The 18,410-nt window shown below is 40.3% G+C and overlaps 1 protein-coding gene across 2 annotated transcripts in view; it reads left to right on the forward strand.

The window, feature by feature from the left end:
- The window catches only part of cdkal1 (CDK5 regulatory subunit associated protein 1-like 1), a 508,040-nt gene that overhangs the window by 53,308 nt on the left and 436,322 nt on the right, over positions 1-18,410 (forward strand). For both annotated transcript variants that reach the window (XM_073024019.1, XM_073024017.1), the window contains exon 4: positions 8,955-9,039. In XM_073024019.1, the coding sequence (XP_072880120.1) occupies positions 8,955-9,039 (85 nt within the window). The remainder of the gene's footprint in view (positions 1-8,954; positions 9,040-18,410) is intronic.

Consider the following 18,410-nt stretch of genomic DNA (forward strand, 5'->3'; position numbering starts at 1 on the left):
GAGAGAGCGTGTCCTAGGTGATGAGGGTCACTGATGATGGATGCTGTTTTCCTGTGACAATGTACCATGTAGATAATGCTCAATGGTGGGGAGAGTTTTACCTGTGATGGACTGGGTAGTATCTACTACATTTTGTAGGAATCCGTTCAAGGGCATTAGTGTTTCCATACCAATTGTGATGCAGCCAGTCAACTCTTCACCATGCACCTTTAGTAGTTTGTCAAACTTACAAATGTCTTGCCGAATCTTCGCAAACTCCGAATGAAGTGAAGGTGCTGCCGTTCTTTCTTCGTAGATGCACTTTTCGTGCTGGCAGGTCCTCTGAAATGACAGCATCGAGGAATTTAAAACTGCTGCTCCTCTCCACTTCTATTTCCCTGATGACGACTGGTTCATGGATCTCTGGTTTCCTCTTCCTGAAGCCAATGATCAACTCCTTGGCCTTGCTGACATTGAGTAAGAGGCTGTTTGCTGTGGCATAACTCAGCCAGAATTTCAATCTCTCACGTATATGTTGATTCGCCACCACCTTTAATTCAGCCTGCTGCAGTGGTGTCATCAGTAAACTTGAAAATGATGTTGGAGCTGTGCTTAGCTTCACAGTTGTAAGTATAAAGCGAGTAGAGCAGGAGGCTAAGCACACAGCCTTGTGATGTTCCTGTGATGATGGAGATTGTGGAGGAGATTTTGCCAATCCAAACTGACTGGGATCTGCAAGTGAGGAAATTGAGGATGCAATTGCACAAGGAGGTACTAAGGCCAAGGTCTTGAAGTTTATTGATTAATTTTGAGTGGATGACTCAGTGGATTCAATAGTATTGAATGCTGAGCTGTAGTCAATAAAGACTATCCAGATGTATGCAACTTTGCAGTCCAGATGTTCCAGGGTTGAGTGATGAGCCAATGAGATGGCATCTGTTATGGACCTGTTGCATTGGTTGGCAAATTGGAGCTGAACAAGTTGCTTCTCAGGCAGGAGTTGATAAGTTTCATCACCAACTTCTCAAAACACTTCATCACTGTAGATGTAAGCTCTCATGGGTGATAGTCATTGAGGCAGGTTACCATGTTCTTCTTGGGTACCAGTATAATTGAAGCCTGCTTGAGACAGGTGGGCAGCTCAGACTGCTGAAGCAAGAGGTTAAAGATCTCAATAAACACTCCTGCCAACTGATCTGATCAGCTCGGGTCAGCTGGGTCGGATGCTTTCCGTGAGTTCACCCCTCTGAAGGTTGCTCGCACATCGGCCTCAGAGACAGTAATCACAGGATCATTGGGGACTTCGGGAGTTTGTGATGGTTCCTGCATGTTTTAATGTTCAAAGCAAACATAGAAGATACTGAGCTCTGCTGGAAGCTTAGACCTGTTGTAGCCTCTGTCGCTTGATTTCAACCCCTGCCGCAACTGTTGAACATCCATCATTGATTCAAGTTTAGTCTGGAATTGCGACTTCACCTGTGAAATGGCTTTCCGGAGTTTGTACCTAGACTTCTTGTAATTTTACCTCTGAACTGGCCCTCAGCAAATTGCAGAACTCATGGTTCATCCAGGGATTCTGGTTGTGGAAGACTCTGAATGATTTTGTGGGGATACATTCGTCTACAACTCTTTTAATAAAGTCTGTGTCAACAATCATGTATTCATTCAGATCCACAGATAAGGGCCTGATTGAACTCCCTGACTATGATTTGAAATGCGTCAGGATGGACTGTTTCTTGTTTGGTGATGGCATCATGCAGTAACCCAAGCACTTAATCATAGTCAGCCACTGGTGGTGTGTAAACTGTGGTCTGGATCACGGATGAGAACTCCCTTGATAAATAGAATGAAAGCTACTTGGTTGTTAGGTGTTCAAAGTTTGGTGAACCCAGGATCGAGATAACCACCACATCAGAGCACCACAGTTTATCATGAAACACACACTTCCACTTTTTGCCTTTCCTGAATCAGCAGATTATTAATTAGCAACAGTTAAAGGATGTCTTTGAAAAGGAGTGCAGACTTTTTAGCTGACAGGCCCATACACTTCCCTGGTTAAATATTACTCACTTGTGGGCTTTGAACTAGGACTGCTTTTTCTTGTCTTTTATATGAGACAGCACAAGGTGTTGACTCTGTTGCACTTAAAAAGCTTCAGGCAACAGGCATAAACTCTCAATGCCTTACTCAGCTATTCTGTTGTTCAAATGCGGATACAGAACAGATGCCAGAAGGTTAAAGATCGAATGGCTTACTCAGTTGAATGATCATACATCCACCAATTCAGTAAAACAAAGTGAGTGTAATGAAGATTGATAATTCGCATGCTAAGACTTCATGACGTGAAGTTTGAATTGTGTTCCATTTTGACCACCACTCATGATGGCTAATACAAAGTAGTGGCTTAATAAAATTACAACATATTCCAGGAATGAATATTGATTGCCCGTTCTGAAGGAAGTAATTGACAGTTTTGTTTTGCTTTATTCATGATTGCTGCCTGATCTGAATATTTCCAGCATTTTCCTCTTTTACTTTTAATTTCCAGCATCTTCTTTAGTACTTCTCCAAATATTTGTGAAGGGTATCCATGTTCATGGATAGGCAGGAAATATGATGCATAAAATTGATTTCCAGGTGCAAGTATCCAACAACCTGTTTGAACTAAAAAGAAATTACCTTTTTGGAAAAAATTGGAATATACTCTTTCCTAGAATTAAGATAATATTACTTCGGTAGTTACATTTCAATGCAAGATCTTTGCGAGACCACTCAGTACTGTTTTGTATATGTGCAGTAAATTATATAAACTTTGAATTGCTGAAGATTACACCTATGTTCCTGTCTATCGATGATAAAATTACATTAGTTATATTTTCCTATTGCCTATAATTTTAGGATTATTCTAGTAAGAAATGCTGAAAGGGCTACTTTGTGGAATTTCAGTGTTTGTTGCAGTCTTTAAGTAGAGTCTGATTCTTCGTGGCCTCATGGACCATAGGGTCCGTAGGGTTTTCACGGCAAGATACGGAAGTAGATTGCCAGGCCTTTCTTCCGTGCAGATACTGCTGCTGCCCAGGCTGGGTTTGAACTCAGGACCATCTACCTGGAAGTCCAGTGCTGATGCCACTACACCACCAGCCAGAATTTATTTAGAGTCTACTTTTGCATTTAATTTGCTCATTGTACAATTGAAGACCATTCCAACATCAGTTGAAGCTTATGGCATGGTTTCTTGTTTTACCAATTGAAGGGAGTATTTGATCTTATAAATTTTTCCCCCACTGACAAATTGTCTTCCAATCAAGGCAACATTCCTTATTCTTCTCAAAGCAAATGCATTCATCTCTTAGATAAGCTCACTATTTGAAGAAGGAGGGGAAAGATAAAAAGGATCCACATATTCCTATTATTCTGGTAGGCAGAAAAGCACCAGAATCAGAATTAGGTTTATTAGGTGTATAGTCACTGTCTTGTCAATATGTTGGGAGCAGGTTATATTCTGAGAGATCTTGACACCCAGGAACTTGAAGCTGCTCACTCTCTCCACTTCTGATCCCTCTATGAGGATTGGTATGTGTTCCTTCGTCTTACCCTTCCTGAAGTCCACAATCAGCTCTTTCGTCTTACTGACATTGAGTGCCTGGTTGTTGCTGCGACACCACTCCACTAGTAAGCATATCTCGCTCTTGTACGTCTCTTGTCACCATCTGAGATTCTACCGACATCAGCAAATTTATAGATGGAATTTGAGCTATGCCTAGCCATACAGTATAGAGAGAGTAGAGCAGTGGGCTAAGCACACACCTCTGAGTTGCACCAGTGTTGATCGTCAGCGAGGAGGAGATGTTTTCAGCAATCCGCACAGATCCGCACCAGAATTCATAATTAAGGAAATAGCATTGTGCAGAGTCGGTATGGATTTATGAAAGGAAAATCATTTTTGGCAATCTTTTGGAATTTTCTGAGGTTGTGATTGGAAGACTAAATAAAGGGAAACAAGATGATATGTTGTGCTTGAAGTTGCAGAAGGTCTTCCATAAAGTGTGCACAAGATAATCTTAAAATGAAAGTGCAAGTTATCAGTTGCAAAGATGCTTGTGTGAGTGAGGCATAGACTAAAGTGAATATATGTGATTGGGTAAAGCCTCTTTGGAGATTTAGTAAAGGAGGACGAAGAAATGACCAATGAACAGAATAATAACTTTCCATCAGTCTTAATTGTGGAAATCCCCAGCAGTGTGCCAGAAATTCAAAAGTGTCAGGTGGTAGAAGTGAGTGTAGTTGCTATTCCTAAGGCGAAGGTATTTGGGTAAGTGAAATAGGCTGAAGTTAGCATGGTCATATTGTGTGATAGGTGCTTGTTGTGTCATTCAGTCAAATGCTCAGAATCAGATTTAATATCACCAGCATGTAGTGATGCTCGGAAGTTTGTCAATCCTGTAGAATTTTCTCTATTTCTGCATAAATATGACCCAAAATATGATCAGATCTTCACCTAAGTCCTGAAACTAGATGAAGAAACCCTAATTAAATAAATAACACAAAACATTATACTTGCTGATTTATTTATTGAGAAAAATGGTCCAATATTACATGTATTTGTTGGAAAGGGCAGAAGATGCTGTTGCCATCTCAGAGAAGGATGATACAGTTGAGCTAGGAAAGGGCAAAACTTGATGATTACGAGATACTAGGAAGACTAGTTAAACCATGTGTGGACAGGCCATTAAATCCCTCTTAGTTTGGGCTCCTGGTTCTGTCTGTTTCTTTCCTCTTCCACTGTAACTTAAAACTTGGGCAGTGTACTGACAACTTGCTTTTCTTTGTTCTGGGGTAATGTGCTTTCCAGGGTTGGTGCTAAGACATTTCTTGATGTATTTTAATGAGTGGAATTTGGTGTACAGGGCACAGTTTCCAAATCTTGGATAATACTATACTTGTAAGTGTAGTGAACCCTGAAAAGGATAATGATAGATTTTTTGATATATACAGCCACAGGAAATTGGCAGACATGTGGCAGGTGAAATTCAATGCTGATAAATGCAAATTGTTACAACTGAGTAGGAATAATAAGGAGAGGCAATATTAACTAGAGGGCTTAATTACAAAAGTGATAATAGTAAATAGGAACAGCTGGTATACACTAGAAGCTGTCTTCTTTCTGAGATTCTATGATATTGAAGGAAGGTTTTATATATATTTGTGATGAGGACAAAGCTTTGTGATGAAATGGAGGGTGATGGATAACTCAGTTTTATTTGTGATTTACGTTCATAAACACATTAAGATGGCCCAGAATACCTGGATTGGTATTAATACGCCAAAGTCTTTTGAACAAAATTGCATTTAATTCTTGCATTTGCAGCGCACACAAATGGAATACTTGTCTTTATCTTTGTTTTATTTCAAAAGGAGGTTTGTGGTGAACTTGGGTTGACAGCTTCCATAACACATGCATTGTAGAGAAGGCGGCTGTCAAATTTTAGCTTAAGCGTCGAACACTGGAAAATAAAAGTTGAGCAATTGACTGTTTCTTTATAGGAATTTGAACATGCTGAAACATTGAAACAATAGCTGGGAATGTCAGTTGGCCTGAAATATCCTATGCTTTAAGATCTGAAGTTACTTAAAAAGCCTTCCTTATATTAAATCTCATTCACAAACCACTTTTGCTTTCGTTGGGTTACCCTGGCCTCAGATTTAAAAAAAGCCTCATGTATAAAATCACTATTTCTTTGAATCAACCATAGTATCTCTTCTCTGTACAACACCACAAGTCATTTTTCATTTTCCATTTCTGATTTCTTAAAGTATCCCCAATTTTAATTACAACATTGTGTATATCTACTGTTATGCTTATAATGTCAATAGGAGGCTATTCCGTTCATTTGATCTTTGCCAGGTCCAAGGTGAATAATACCCAGTTCCATTACTCCTCTCTTTATTTGCCTGTATCCATGTAACTTATGCTATCGCACATTTTCATGAACAACTTCTTGATTATTTTTGCTACGAACCTACACAAAGTGAAAATTTACAGTAGCTAGTTAATCTACTATTATTTCCTTGCAGAGTGGGAGGACTTCAGAGCAACCATAGGAAGCCCATGTTTTCACAGAGAATGCATATACTGGGGGGTCCCCAATCTTTTTTGCATCGCGGACCGGTTTATTATTGACAATATTCTTGCGGACTTGCCAACTGGGGTGGGGGGGGGGGGGGGATGTTAATCACGACCGGAATACAGGTGAATCTATAAGTCACTTATAAGTGGCTAACTAATACACTCAATTTCATTTCTAAAGGGGTTTATCTAACAAATTTAATATTAAACACAACGCATATTTTCCTCACATGAATATAATGATAAGTCTTATAAGTCAATTGCATCATAACATTTTAAGTAATGTTTGGATATTAAACACACAGCACATATTTTCCTCGTATGAACATATAAAATCATTGCAACACACCAATATCGCTGAATCAGTGGGAGCCCTGGACTTGTTTTCCTGCAACAAGACATCGAGGGGTGATGGGAGACAGCGATACTCGAAGGGGGTTTCTTATGTCCGGTCTATTCCGCAATTTTGTTCTCGTTGCATTCATTGCAGAATAGCCTGCTTCACAGAGATACGATGTTGGAATGGAAGCAACATTTTCAGTGCTTTCGTGGCTATCTCAGGATTTTCAGCCTTGACTTTGATCCAGAATGCCGGCAGAGATGTTATGTTAAACATTCTTTTCAGCCCACCATCATTTGCAAACTTGATGAGTTGATCTTAGACCCGGGCTGATATGGATGATTCACTGGGGACATTCACAAATGGGTCACGGACCCATTCCTTTGCACGTCTTGGGTCATTTGCGGTGGGAAGTAACGCTTGAATTCTGTCGACAGCGAAGATAGGTGATCATGCACCAGCTGTGAGAAGGACAGTGCAGCCTCAGTCTCTCCCAAAATCCCAGCTAATGTTGGGAACATGTCAAATATACCCCTGTCCACTCGCCGTCCCCACAGTTCCAGATTGGCCTTGAAAGCAGACACTTTATCTGCCAACTTGAAGACAGTTGTCATTCTCCCCTGAAGTGACAAATTGAGTTCATTGAGCAGGTTGAAGATGTCACACAGATAAGCGAGTTTTGCTATCCACTCCTCGTCACTGAAGTGTGCTGCCAGTGGTGACATTTTTCCTGAAAGAAATCTCTGTAGCTGCTCTCTTAACTCAAAAACCCTGGCCAGGGCTCTCCCCCTTGATAGACACCTGACTTCAGTGTGTAAGAGTTTGTGCTCTGTATCCATTTCCTCGCAAAGCTGCTCAAACAGATGTGAGTTAAGGGCTTTTGCTTTGATGTGATTGATAACTTCAACAATGTCACTCAATATGCTGTTAAGATCAGGTGACATTTTTTGGCTAGCCAGCATTTCCCTGTGTATGACACAGTGTGTAGACTGGCATTCACTCTTTTGACTCGGGTAGTGAAACCAGACAGCCGTCCGGTCATAGCTGCAGCCCCGTCTGTGCATATTCCAACACAGAATGACCAGTCCAGTTTGCCTGACATGTAGTAATTCAAAGACTTGAGTAGTTCTGCCCCAGTTGTGTTAGTTGGCAGCGACAGTGCACACAACATATCCTCATGCACATCGTCTTGAAATTTATATCGCACATAAACGGGTAGTATTGCCTTGTTGTCGACATCGGTAGACTCGTTGACCTGGATAGCATACCATGGTGACTCTTAAGCTGTTCCAACAGCTGTGTTTCGATGTCCTCCGCTATGTCATCAATTCTCCTGGAAACTGTGTTAGCTGAAAGAGAAACCTGTGCCATCGTGTTAGCTGCAGCTTCCCCCAAAAGTTCAGGCACATGTCCTTGGCAGCAGGCAGAATCAATTCTTCACCAACAGTGAAAGGCTTCTTAGCCTTAGCAATACGGCTAGCCACTAAGTACGATGCTCTCAGAACAGCAGCATTTGTGGAGGTGGTGGCTCTCAGTATTTGCTACTGTCCCGCTCGCTCATGTTTTTTCCGTTCAAAAAACTCAATGGGTTTGTCTTTAAGTGCAGGGTGCTTGGACTCAAGGTGCCGAAGCAGTTTTGAGGGCTTCATTGCCTCATTAGACAACTTGTCTCCACATATCACACACAGGGGGCTTGGAGCTTGCGAGTCACCGGTCACAATAAAGCCATGTTTTATGTACGAGTTGTCGTATTTTCTGTTGAAGGAAACTTTCTTTTTTTTGCAGTCTCGGCCTCAGCTGTCTCTGCGTTATCATCATCATTAGGCCTTTTATGTCCCCTACCACCACTTCCAAAAAAACTCTCAAACGACATTTGTTTTTTACTCATACCGACTGATGACCTTGTGTGCGTAATGACATCGCGTGCGTTCAAGTTCAACAGTGGGCATGGCAGGGAATGAGGAAAGGTGCAGCTGACTGATATCGTTGCATATCGCCAAATCACTCCTCGCAGCCTCGCAGTTGTTGGGGACCACTGGCATATACTCTGACAGACAGCACCAGAGGTTAAGATTGATCTTGGGTGATGCATTCCATGCTGCCCTACATGAAGGGCTGCTCGCAAAAAGCATTGTGAATCCTTTCATAACTTCTGTGACATACCTTGCATTTTTTCAGACTCATAGCATAGAAACAGGTCATTTGGCCCACAATATCCAGTGGGCATCCATTCCATCTTTCAGCATTTAGCCCTTAGCCTTCAATGCCTACGTGTTTCAAGTGGTCATACAGATACCTTAAATACTGTCAGAAATCTGCCTCTGCCAATTTCTTTGGCAGTACATTCTAGGTGCTTGTCACTCTCCGTGAAAAAGTTCTCTCTTAGACCCTCCTTGTTTTAATTTGATTATTGGTTCAAAGATTTTTAATAATTGTTGTTAAAAGTAACGTCCTGAAGTGAGTCAGAAACTGATTTTCTAATACTCTCTTTTCTCTTTCTACTGGCAGATAATTCATCCAGTGCAGATTTATGGCTGCTGAACAGTTGCACTGTAAAAAACCCAGCTGAAGATCACTTCAGAAACTCAATTAAGTAAGTAGAGTAAGAAGTAACCTAACATTCTGAAATATTTGTGAAGTTAAGATTCATGTTTCATTCTTAAACCCTTCAATGTTAATTGAAGCTTGGCATAATGGAATGGAAGTTGCAGATTGTGATTTCCAAATAGCTCACCAAAATTTACAGTGTTGAAAACCAAGTGAATATTTCAAATAAAATAGATATTAATTACTAATACAACCAACACACACAAAATGCTGTTGGAACACAGCAGGCCAGGCAGCATTTTGTGTGTTGTTGTTTGAATTTCCAGCATCTGCAGATTTCCTCGTGTTTACTCATTAATTATTAATAGTCATATTTGCTATTAATTTTGACAATTAAATTCTGATGTGTTTTGGATGCTAACTAGAAAACATTTTATTGGCATGTATATGTATGAGAATCGCTGATGATTTAAATCCTTTAATGTTACGACGAAATTATGGATTTTTCTATTCTGACTTATCAGTATCTACTGTGCAGACTCCTGTTTATATACAAGTAATTTTTTTTCCTGAAAGCTTTCAGAGTGTCAGGCTGTTTTCAAATGTCTTAATAGCTAGAGTCATGGAGTTGTACAATGCAAACAAGCCCTTTAGCCTCCCACGTTCATGCTCCCTGTTGTATCGGGCTACGTGGATCCCATTTAGTCGCATTAGGCCTGTAGCCTTCTGTGCCTTATTAATTCAACTGCTTTGCTATATTTTCTTCCCAGACTACAGGGATGTAATCTGTGAAGTACCCTAACAATCAGATCTTCAATTCATTGAGTAGTAGAGCATGAAAACAGCCCTTCAACCCAACTCATCCATGCTGACCAAGATGCAATTCTAAGCTGGTCCCATTTGCCCAAGTTTGGTCGGTGTCCCTCTAAACTTTTCCGCTCCATTATTCTCTCTCTCCAAATGTTTTTAAATGTTGTTATCTTGGCCTTCAATTATTTACTATATACACTAATGACTTCAAGGTGGGGATAACATGTAAGCTTTCCAAGTTTGTTAATGATATAAAGATAAGTATAAGATATTAAGGTAAGGACATTGTGACTCTGCATTGACATGTATTGACTGGGCGAAAGCTTGACAAATGGAGTTTAATGTGTGTAAGTGTCACAACCCACATGAGCATTTAGCTGAACATCATCAGCAAACATGGATATATAGTTGCTCCACTCATCCAAATCATTGATATTGATTGTGAGCAAATAGGGTCCCATCACCATTCCTTAAGGCACATTACTGTTCTCAAACTCCCAAGTAGAAAATAATCCAGTTCATTCCTACACGTTTCTACTTTTAATCAATTCTCAGTCTACCAGTAAATTACCTCTAATCTCATAGCATGTAATTTTGTATAATACCTTTTTGTCCAACATTTTTGAAATCCTTCTGAAACTCCAAATACTTTGCCTCAGGTAGTTTCCTTCATTTATTTTGTTCATTACAACTAAGTGTCCTTAAGTTACTTCCTTAACAATAGATTGAAGGGTTTTTCCTGCAACTGATGTCACATGAGCTGGCTTGAAGTCCACCAGTTTATCTCCTTACTTTTTTAAATTTCAGTGTGGACTTTGACCACCTCTAAAACTCATGGAGCAGATGTGATCTGATGTAGAAACTGGTCAGTTATCAATCCTGTTAATTTCTGCTATACTGGTTTTTAATCAATGCTACCAATTCAGACTGATTATTCAGTTCCGTTGTATTCTAGACCTCTTTCTACGAGGATTCCTGTGCCTACTTCTATGAAGGAAAATATAAAATATTAACATAGAACAATACAGCACTGGACAGGCCATTTGGTCGGTGTTATGTCAGTCTTCATGCCTATTTATATAGATGTTCTCCTGTGTATCATTCATAACCTTCCATATTCCTGTGTCTGCCTAAAAGTCTCATAAACTCTACCAGACTGTCTGCTTCCACTATCTATTCCACTCCCTGGTAACCTTTTCCAGGCACCTGTGTAAAAAAAAAAAAAAATCCAAAAAAAAATCTTGCCTCTCACGTCACCTTTAAAATTCCCACCAAGGTTCCCTCTTAGGTGTGTTTGGCACTAGCGCACAAAGGAATTTAAACTGCGCACATAAGGTTATCACCATCTACCTCATTGGCATGTTAAGTATACTTTAAGATTCTGCACAATCACATTTCCTTTTCTGATGTGGACAGTGTTGACAATGTGGAGCTTGTGATGATTTGTCTGCAGATTTTGGAACTGGCTTATTTATACTGTTTTTATTGAAATCATTCAGTGTGCACATGTTGTTGTCACTGGGGAAAAACTTGCACAGCGCATGATTTTTGTGCACACTGGTCATGACAAGTTAGAGAGAGTATTGCTCCCCGCCTATAGTCTTAAAAAGAAGATCTTCCATTGTTTGATATTTCTTCTCTGGCAAGCAGATTCTGTCTGCCCTATCTATGCTTGTCTTAATTTTAAAAACCTCGACCAGGTTTCTCCTCAGCCTCTGATTTTTCAAGGAGACAACCCAAGTTTGTCCAACGTGTCCTTATAGCTCATACTTTCTAATCAGGGCAGCATCCTGGTACACTTCTTCTGTGTCTTATTCCACATCCTGCTTGTAATGGGCTGGACTAGAACTGCATACATTATTCTGAGCAAACATGAGGAAATCTGCAGATGCTGGAAATTCAAACAACACACACAAAATGTTGGTGGAACACAGCAGACCAGGCAGCATCTATAAGGGGGAACAACACCTTATATACCGGCTGGGTAGCCTCCAACATGATGGCATGAACATTGACTTCTCTAACTTCCGTTAATGCTCCTCCTCCCCTTCTTACCCCATCCCTGACATATTTAGTTGTTTGGTTTTTTTTCTCTCTCTGCCTGTTCTTCATCTCCCTCTGGTGCTTCCCCCTCCCCCCCATCTTTCTTTCTCCCGCGGCCTCCCGTCCCATGATCCTTTCCCTTCTCCAGCTCTATATCACTTTCGCCAATCACCTTTCCAGCTCTTAACTTCATCCCACCCCCTCCGGTCTTCTATCATTTCGCATTTCCCCCTCCCCCCCACTACTTTCAAATCTCTTAGTATCTTTCCCTTCAGTTAGTCCTGACGAAGGGTCTTGCCCCGAAATGTTGACAGTGCTTCTCCTTATGGGTGCTGCCTGGCCTGCTGTGTTCCACCAGCATTTTGTGTGTGTTGTGTGTACATTATTCTGAGTTCAGCATGACTTCCTTACTGTTATATATCATCTCTGCCAATGAAATCAAGCATTCCATATGCTTTCTTCCCACCTTATCCACTTGCATAATCACTTTCAGAGAACTGTGGACTTAGACCCCAAAACCTCTCTGTACCTCAGTGCTATTAAGTGGCTGACCATTAACTTAGACTTTCTCCTTCCATTTGTCCTCCCAAAGAACAATACTTCACACTTCCGTGAATTAAACTCTCTGTACCACTTCTTTGCCCATATCTGTAACTGATTTCCCACTGTACACTTTGATAGTCCATTACAGTGTCCACAACTCCACCAATCTTGTGTCATCGGCGAACTTGCTAATCCACTCATATGAGATATCTTCAGCTGTTATTGATATATATCACACACAGCAGAAGTCCCAGCACTGATCCTTGCAGAACACCACTAGAGATGAACCTCCAGATAGAACTACAGCCTTCCACCCATACTCTTTGTCCTCTCTGGGTAAACCAGTTCCAAACTTTCAACGTACTCTGGATCCCATGCATCTTCTTCATCAACCTACCATGATAAACCTTGTTAAATTCCTTACTTAAGTCCATATAGCTAACATCCACTGCTTTACCCTCACCAAGCACCTTTGTCACCTCCTGAAAAAAGTCAGTCGTATTTGTAAGACCCATGCTGTCTGTCCCTAAACAAGCCATGCTTTTCCAAATGTGCATTGATATTATCCTTCAGTATCCTCTCTAATACTCACTGGCCTATAATTATCTGGATTATCCATTTTCCCTAATTGAACAAAGACTCAATATTTGCTACTCTCCAATCCCCCAGGCCTTTGCTAGTTGCTAGTGAGGACAGAAGGATCCTTGTTAAAGCCCAGCAACCACCCTACTTGCTTCTTTAGGCTGGGACTTATTCACCTTAATGCTTTTCAGAAGATACAGCATGACCCCTTCTTTGATCTCAAAATGTTCCAGCTTATTAGCATGCCCCACTCTTTTTGCTGTCCTCCAATCTCTTCAACTCAGTAAGTACCAGCTTAAGTCCTCATTTAGAACATCAGTCACTTGCTCTGACTCCAAGCACAAATTCCCTCCTTCGTCCTTGAGTGGACATACCCTGTCCTTAGTAATTATTTGTTTACATTTATCTGCTATTTCCTTATTCCTGAAGCTACCTTTGACTGAATCATTGAATCAAGGCCACAAACTAGCTTCTTGTTTTACCTATTCACAAACGCTTTTTACATTGTTTTTCACTAGCTAACTCTCATTGTGGTTGGGATGTATACTTTATTGTGGTTAATGGCCTTGCGTTTCCTGATATTTAAGTTGAAAAACGTGTTTGGAAATCTTATTCTGGATGTTGGATGAATTAGTTGATAAACCTGAAGCCTGGATGGGATTGCGAGAGGTGCTGTTGAAATTGCACTGGGAATTGTTTGTGTATATGTGGAACATGTTTATGAGGGTTAAAAAATGTCATTGAGAAATAGTGAGAGAGGGCAAAGGCCTCTGAAGGGCTTTAGAGGTAATGATCCAACATGGAGGAGAAACATTGCATTTGATGTTCAGGTTCTGAGAAGAGAGTTAAAATTGTTTGAAAATAAAGAGCAGCCACACCACAGACATGGAAATATGATGGTACATTGACTCTATAAAAACTTTCTGGAAAATTGAGAGGTATTGAGTGTGAGTTCAGTATGTCTGCAATTACAAAGGATTTAATATCTGACTTCAGCAGTAATCAAAGTTCAAAGTAAATTTATTATCGAAGTATGTATATGTTACCGTATAATACCCTGAGATTATTTTCATGCAGGCATGCACAGCGGAACAAAGAAATACAATAGAATCAATGAAAACTCCACACAAACACTGACAAACAACTAATGTACAATGAAGACAAGCTGTGTGAATACAAGTAAATACACATAGTGAGAACATGAGTTGTAGAGTCCTTAATAGTGAGACCATAGGTGGACCAGCATCGAAAAATTCACTCACCTCCACCACAAACCACAAGTTTTTCGATGCTGGTTCAGAAACCCAATGGTTAAAGGGTAATAACTGTTTCTGAACCTGTTGGTATGGGACCTAAGGCACCTGTACCTCCTTTCCAATGGCAGAAGCAAGAAGACAGCATAGCCTTGGATGGTGGGGTCCTTGATGGATGCATCTTTCCTGTGGCAGCAGTCCTTGTAGATGGTACTTAATATTGGGGAGGGTATTCCTGTGAGGGACTGGGCTATATCCAGAACTTTTTGTAGGCTTTTCCATTCTTGAGTATTGGCAGTGATGCAATCAGTCAGTATACTCTACACTGTGAATCTATAGAAGTTTGTCAAAGTTTTAGATGGCATACCAAATCTTCTAAGAAAGTAGAGACGCTGATGTGCCTTCTTTGTAATGACACATACATACTTGTTCCAGGACAGATACTCCGATATGGTAACGTTAAGGATTTGAAGTTACTGAACCCTCTCCCTGATCTCCTAATGTGGACTGGCTGATGGACCCTCAGTTACTTCGCCCTGTTGCCAATCAGCTCTTTGGTTTTGCTGACTTTTAGTTAATTCAGTTAAAGTCTGTCCCAAGCCTTGTAGGTTCATCAGGCCGGTGCTTATGCTGGTTTCCGTGGTGTGTACGAGACCCCCCACCCGAATAGGATGCCAGTCTATCGCGAGGTTAACCCCCAGCATTTTGCCGGTACCCATTTTCAGCTGGGTGGACTGGAGCAGTGTGTGGTTAAATGCCTTGCTCAAAGTGCCTTGCCTCGGCTGGGGCTTGAACTCATGACCTTCAGTTCGCCGGTCCAACGCCTTAACCACTTGGCCACGTGCCACATTGCTGACTTTTAGTGAGGGACTGTTATTGTGGCACCTTTCAACGAGATTTTCAGTCTTCTTCATTATGCCGATTCATCACCGCCTTTGATTGGCCAACAACAGTAATGTCGTCAGCAAACTTAAATATGGCATTGGAGCTGCACTTAGCCTCACTGTCATAAGTATAAAGCCAGTAGAGGAGGGGGCTAAGCACACAGCCTTGTGGTGCACCTGTGCTGATGGTGATTATGGAGGTGCTGTTGCAAATCTGTAGTGACTGGGGCCTGCCAGCAATAAAATTGAGGATCCAGTTGCACAAGGAGGTATTGAGGCCTGGGTCCTGCAGCTTATTGATTAGTTTTGAGGGATGATAGTGTTGAATGCTGAGCTGTCGTCAACGAAGAGCATCCTGATGTACGCATCTTCATTCTGCAGATGCTACTGAGCTGGGTGAAGAGCCATTGAAATGCCATCTAATGTTGACCTGTTGTGATGGTAGGCAAACTGGAGTGGATCCAGGACTCTCCTCAAGCAGGAGTTGATAGACTTCATGACCAGCCTCTCAAGCACTTCATTACATTCGATCTAAGTACTATTGTAGATAGTAATTGAGGCAGCTTACCATGTTCTTCTTGGGCACCAGTATGTCTGAAGCCTGCTTGAAGCAGATGGGTACTTCAGACTGCTGAAACGAGATGTTAAAGATGTGAGTAAATGCTCCAGCTAGTTTATTAGCATAGGTCTTCAGTTTTTAACCGTCTGGGCCAGATGCTTTCAGTGGGTTCACGCTCCTGAAGGGCTCTTTCACGTTGCCCTCAGACACTGAAAACATTAGGTTGTCAGTGGCCCCATGTTTTGTCAGTCAAAGGGATAATAACAGTCATTGAGCTCATCTGGGAGGTGATGGCAGCTGTCGAACATCCTTTTGTGATTCCAGTTTGGTCCTGAATTGCCACTTTGCCTGTGAGATAGCTTTCCGGAGGTCATACCTGGATCTCTTGTACTTCCAAGGGTCGCCAGACCTGAACACCACTGATCTAGCCCTAAGCAGATTGCAGATCTCTTGGTTCAACCAGGACTTCTGCTTAGGGAACATTCTGAATGATGGAAATCTTGTTGAAACCCTATCAAAACATGTGGTTTGCAGGAAGTAGGGCGCAGATTTTTGAGGTGATGTTGTTAAAGGAATTTGTAAAGTAAGGGAGAGATTGAATCTCAGGATTTGTTTGGAATGACAGATGGGGGTTAAGTATGGATTTAAAGATAAATAAACTGGTCACTTATTACCTTCAGGGAAATGACCATGTTCAGGTGGTTGTCATTTACTTTGAAAAATGTTTCTTTGGCTGTAAATGTGAAATGCAAAATCTTCATTTGTAGTGTGGTGGATAGACTTGGGTAATTATTCCTGCATTTTATTTTTATACTTGTGATTTTACAAAAGCAGTATTGGTTTTTGCAGATAAATCAATTCAAAATAACAGTAATTTAATAAATTGGAACATGAGTGACCAAAGCTACAATTTTAAATTGGCCACCAATGCTGTTGGAATATTATTACTTATTACCTGTGACATGTTGAGATTTGAACTGAAGTTTTGACGTTGCTTCTAGGGGTAGTTGATTATTAACTCATTATTGTTTGTGTACTTTAGATAAAGTGAATATGATCCAATATGCAGCACAGATGCTGAACTATAACAACCCACATTTTCTTTCAGTTGGTCTTATGAAAAGCAGGTGTCAGGGCTGCAAATCTCCAGCTTTCATTTTACAGTGGTGTCATTTGCTTATGTTTTTATTCAGAATATTTTCCCATGCAAATTATTAAAATTTTGTAATAGAATGCTTTCTTTAAGCTCAGAGAACACTCCCACATTTGCATAATAACTGACAACTAAGCTTGAAACTATTTTGCATTTTTATCTTCTAATGTGAGCTGTACGTAATATCAGGTTGATTTGTGTGCCTTTGATGGAAACAATCATTAAGGTTCACTAAATTAACTTGCAGCTCATATGGAACTAATGAAGGCTAATCTAGTGTGCGGCCAACATTTTTTGAAGTTTCCTACAAAATGTCATTTCAACTTTGTTTAAGATGTTCAACAAAGAAGTGATAACAACAAAATAATAGAAAAGAAAAATAACTAGATTTTCAGCAATTAAAATGGTTCCTCATTTAGAATTCATCATAGAGCCTTGAGGGTAAAAATGAAAAACTTACCGGTAATTCCCACCAAGTCTTGTAGAAGGATTTCAGCCTGAAACATTGGCAGTTTATTCATTTCCATAGAATCTGCCTGACCTCCAGCATTTTGTGTGTGTTGCTTTGGATTTCCAGCATCTGCAGACTTTTTCATTTTAATGATTTCCCACCAATTCTTGCTTCTTTCTGAGTTGTTAAATCAAGTTTCTGCACCGTGCTTGATCTGAGTTGCTGTTCGTCATTTTAACAGATTTAAGGGGGTAGGTTCAATAGCAAATCCATTGGCTAATGCAAATTGTAAAGGCTTCTGTTCCCTTTCTTGGTTATAAAAGGTAGCTGAATTTTATTGTCAGATTAGAGATGTCTGAAGTACCAGTGTAGGATAGAAATATAGCTTTAAAAAAAAATTCTTCCTAGCCACCAAAACAGTCATTTTAGCAACCCATTCAATTTCTCTCTTCAGCAGCATTCAGATTTTATGCGTTGTTTCTGACACCACATCAATGATGGCATGTTCATTCAACAATTTAGTACATTTTGATTGTTTTTACTTGTATAAATCTAGATTTTATTGTTGTTGAAAATGATGCTTTGACAAGATGTTAATTCACTTGCCTTTCTAGTTAGAGCCTTGTACACTATTTTGCTTAGCTGTCTTTAAACAATTCTGTCCTATTTGTGAAGGAAGTGAGGGCATTTTCCATGTGTTTATCTGTACATGCAATAAATATTATTTGGATTTGCTTTTTTTCCCCTTGTATATTCTTCGATAAAATTCAGAATTTTTTTTTCCTTCAATGGAATTCCATGACTTGATTGTTGCTGGATTATATACAGTTTTTGAACATGGGCAAGGGTACTATCCTTAAAGGTGGCTTTGATCTCTACTGTCTCTGCTGAATTCTTCTTCACATGAAACCCATGCACTTTAAAAGCTATCAATAGGCAACCAATCAGGTTAGAAATACTACAGTCCTCTGGATCCATTAGTATAAGCCATCATGACAAATTGTGCTGGGTTGTTGTACAGTTATGCTTCAAGATACTTGCATTCAAAAAATTAGATTTAAGGGCAATATAATATATTATAGTATATCCTCCAGGCCAAATCTCTGACCCATCCGTTCTTTAATTCTATTTTTAGTGGT

The sequence above is a fragment of the Hemitrygon akajei genome, chromosome 20 (assembly GCF_048418815.1).
Source record: "Hemitrygon akajei chromosome 20, sHemAka1.3, whole genome shotgun sequence".
Classification (NCBI taxonomy): domain Eukaryota; kingdom Metazoa; phylum Chordata; class Chondrichthyes; order Myliobatiformes; family Dasyatidae; genus Hemitrygon; species Hemitrygon akajei.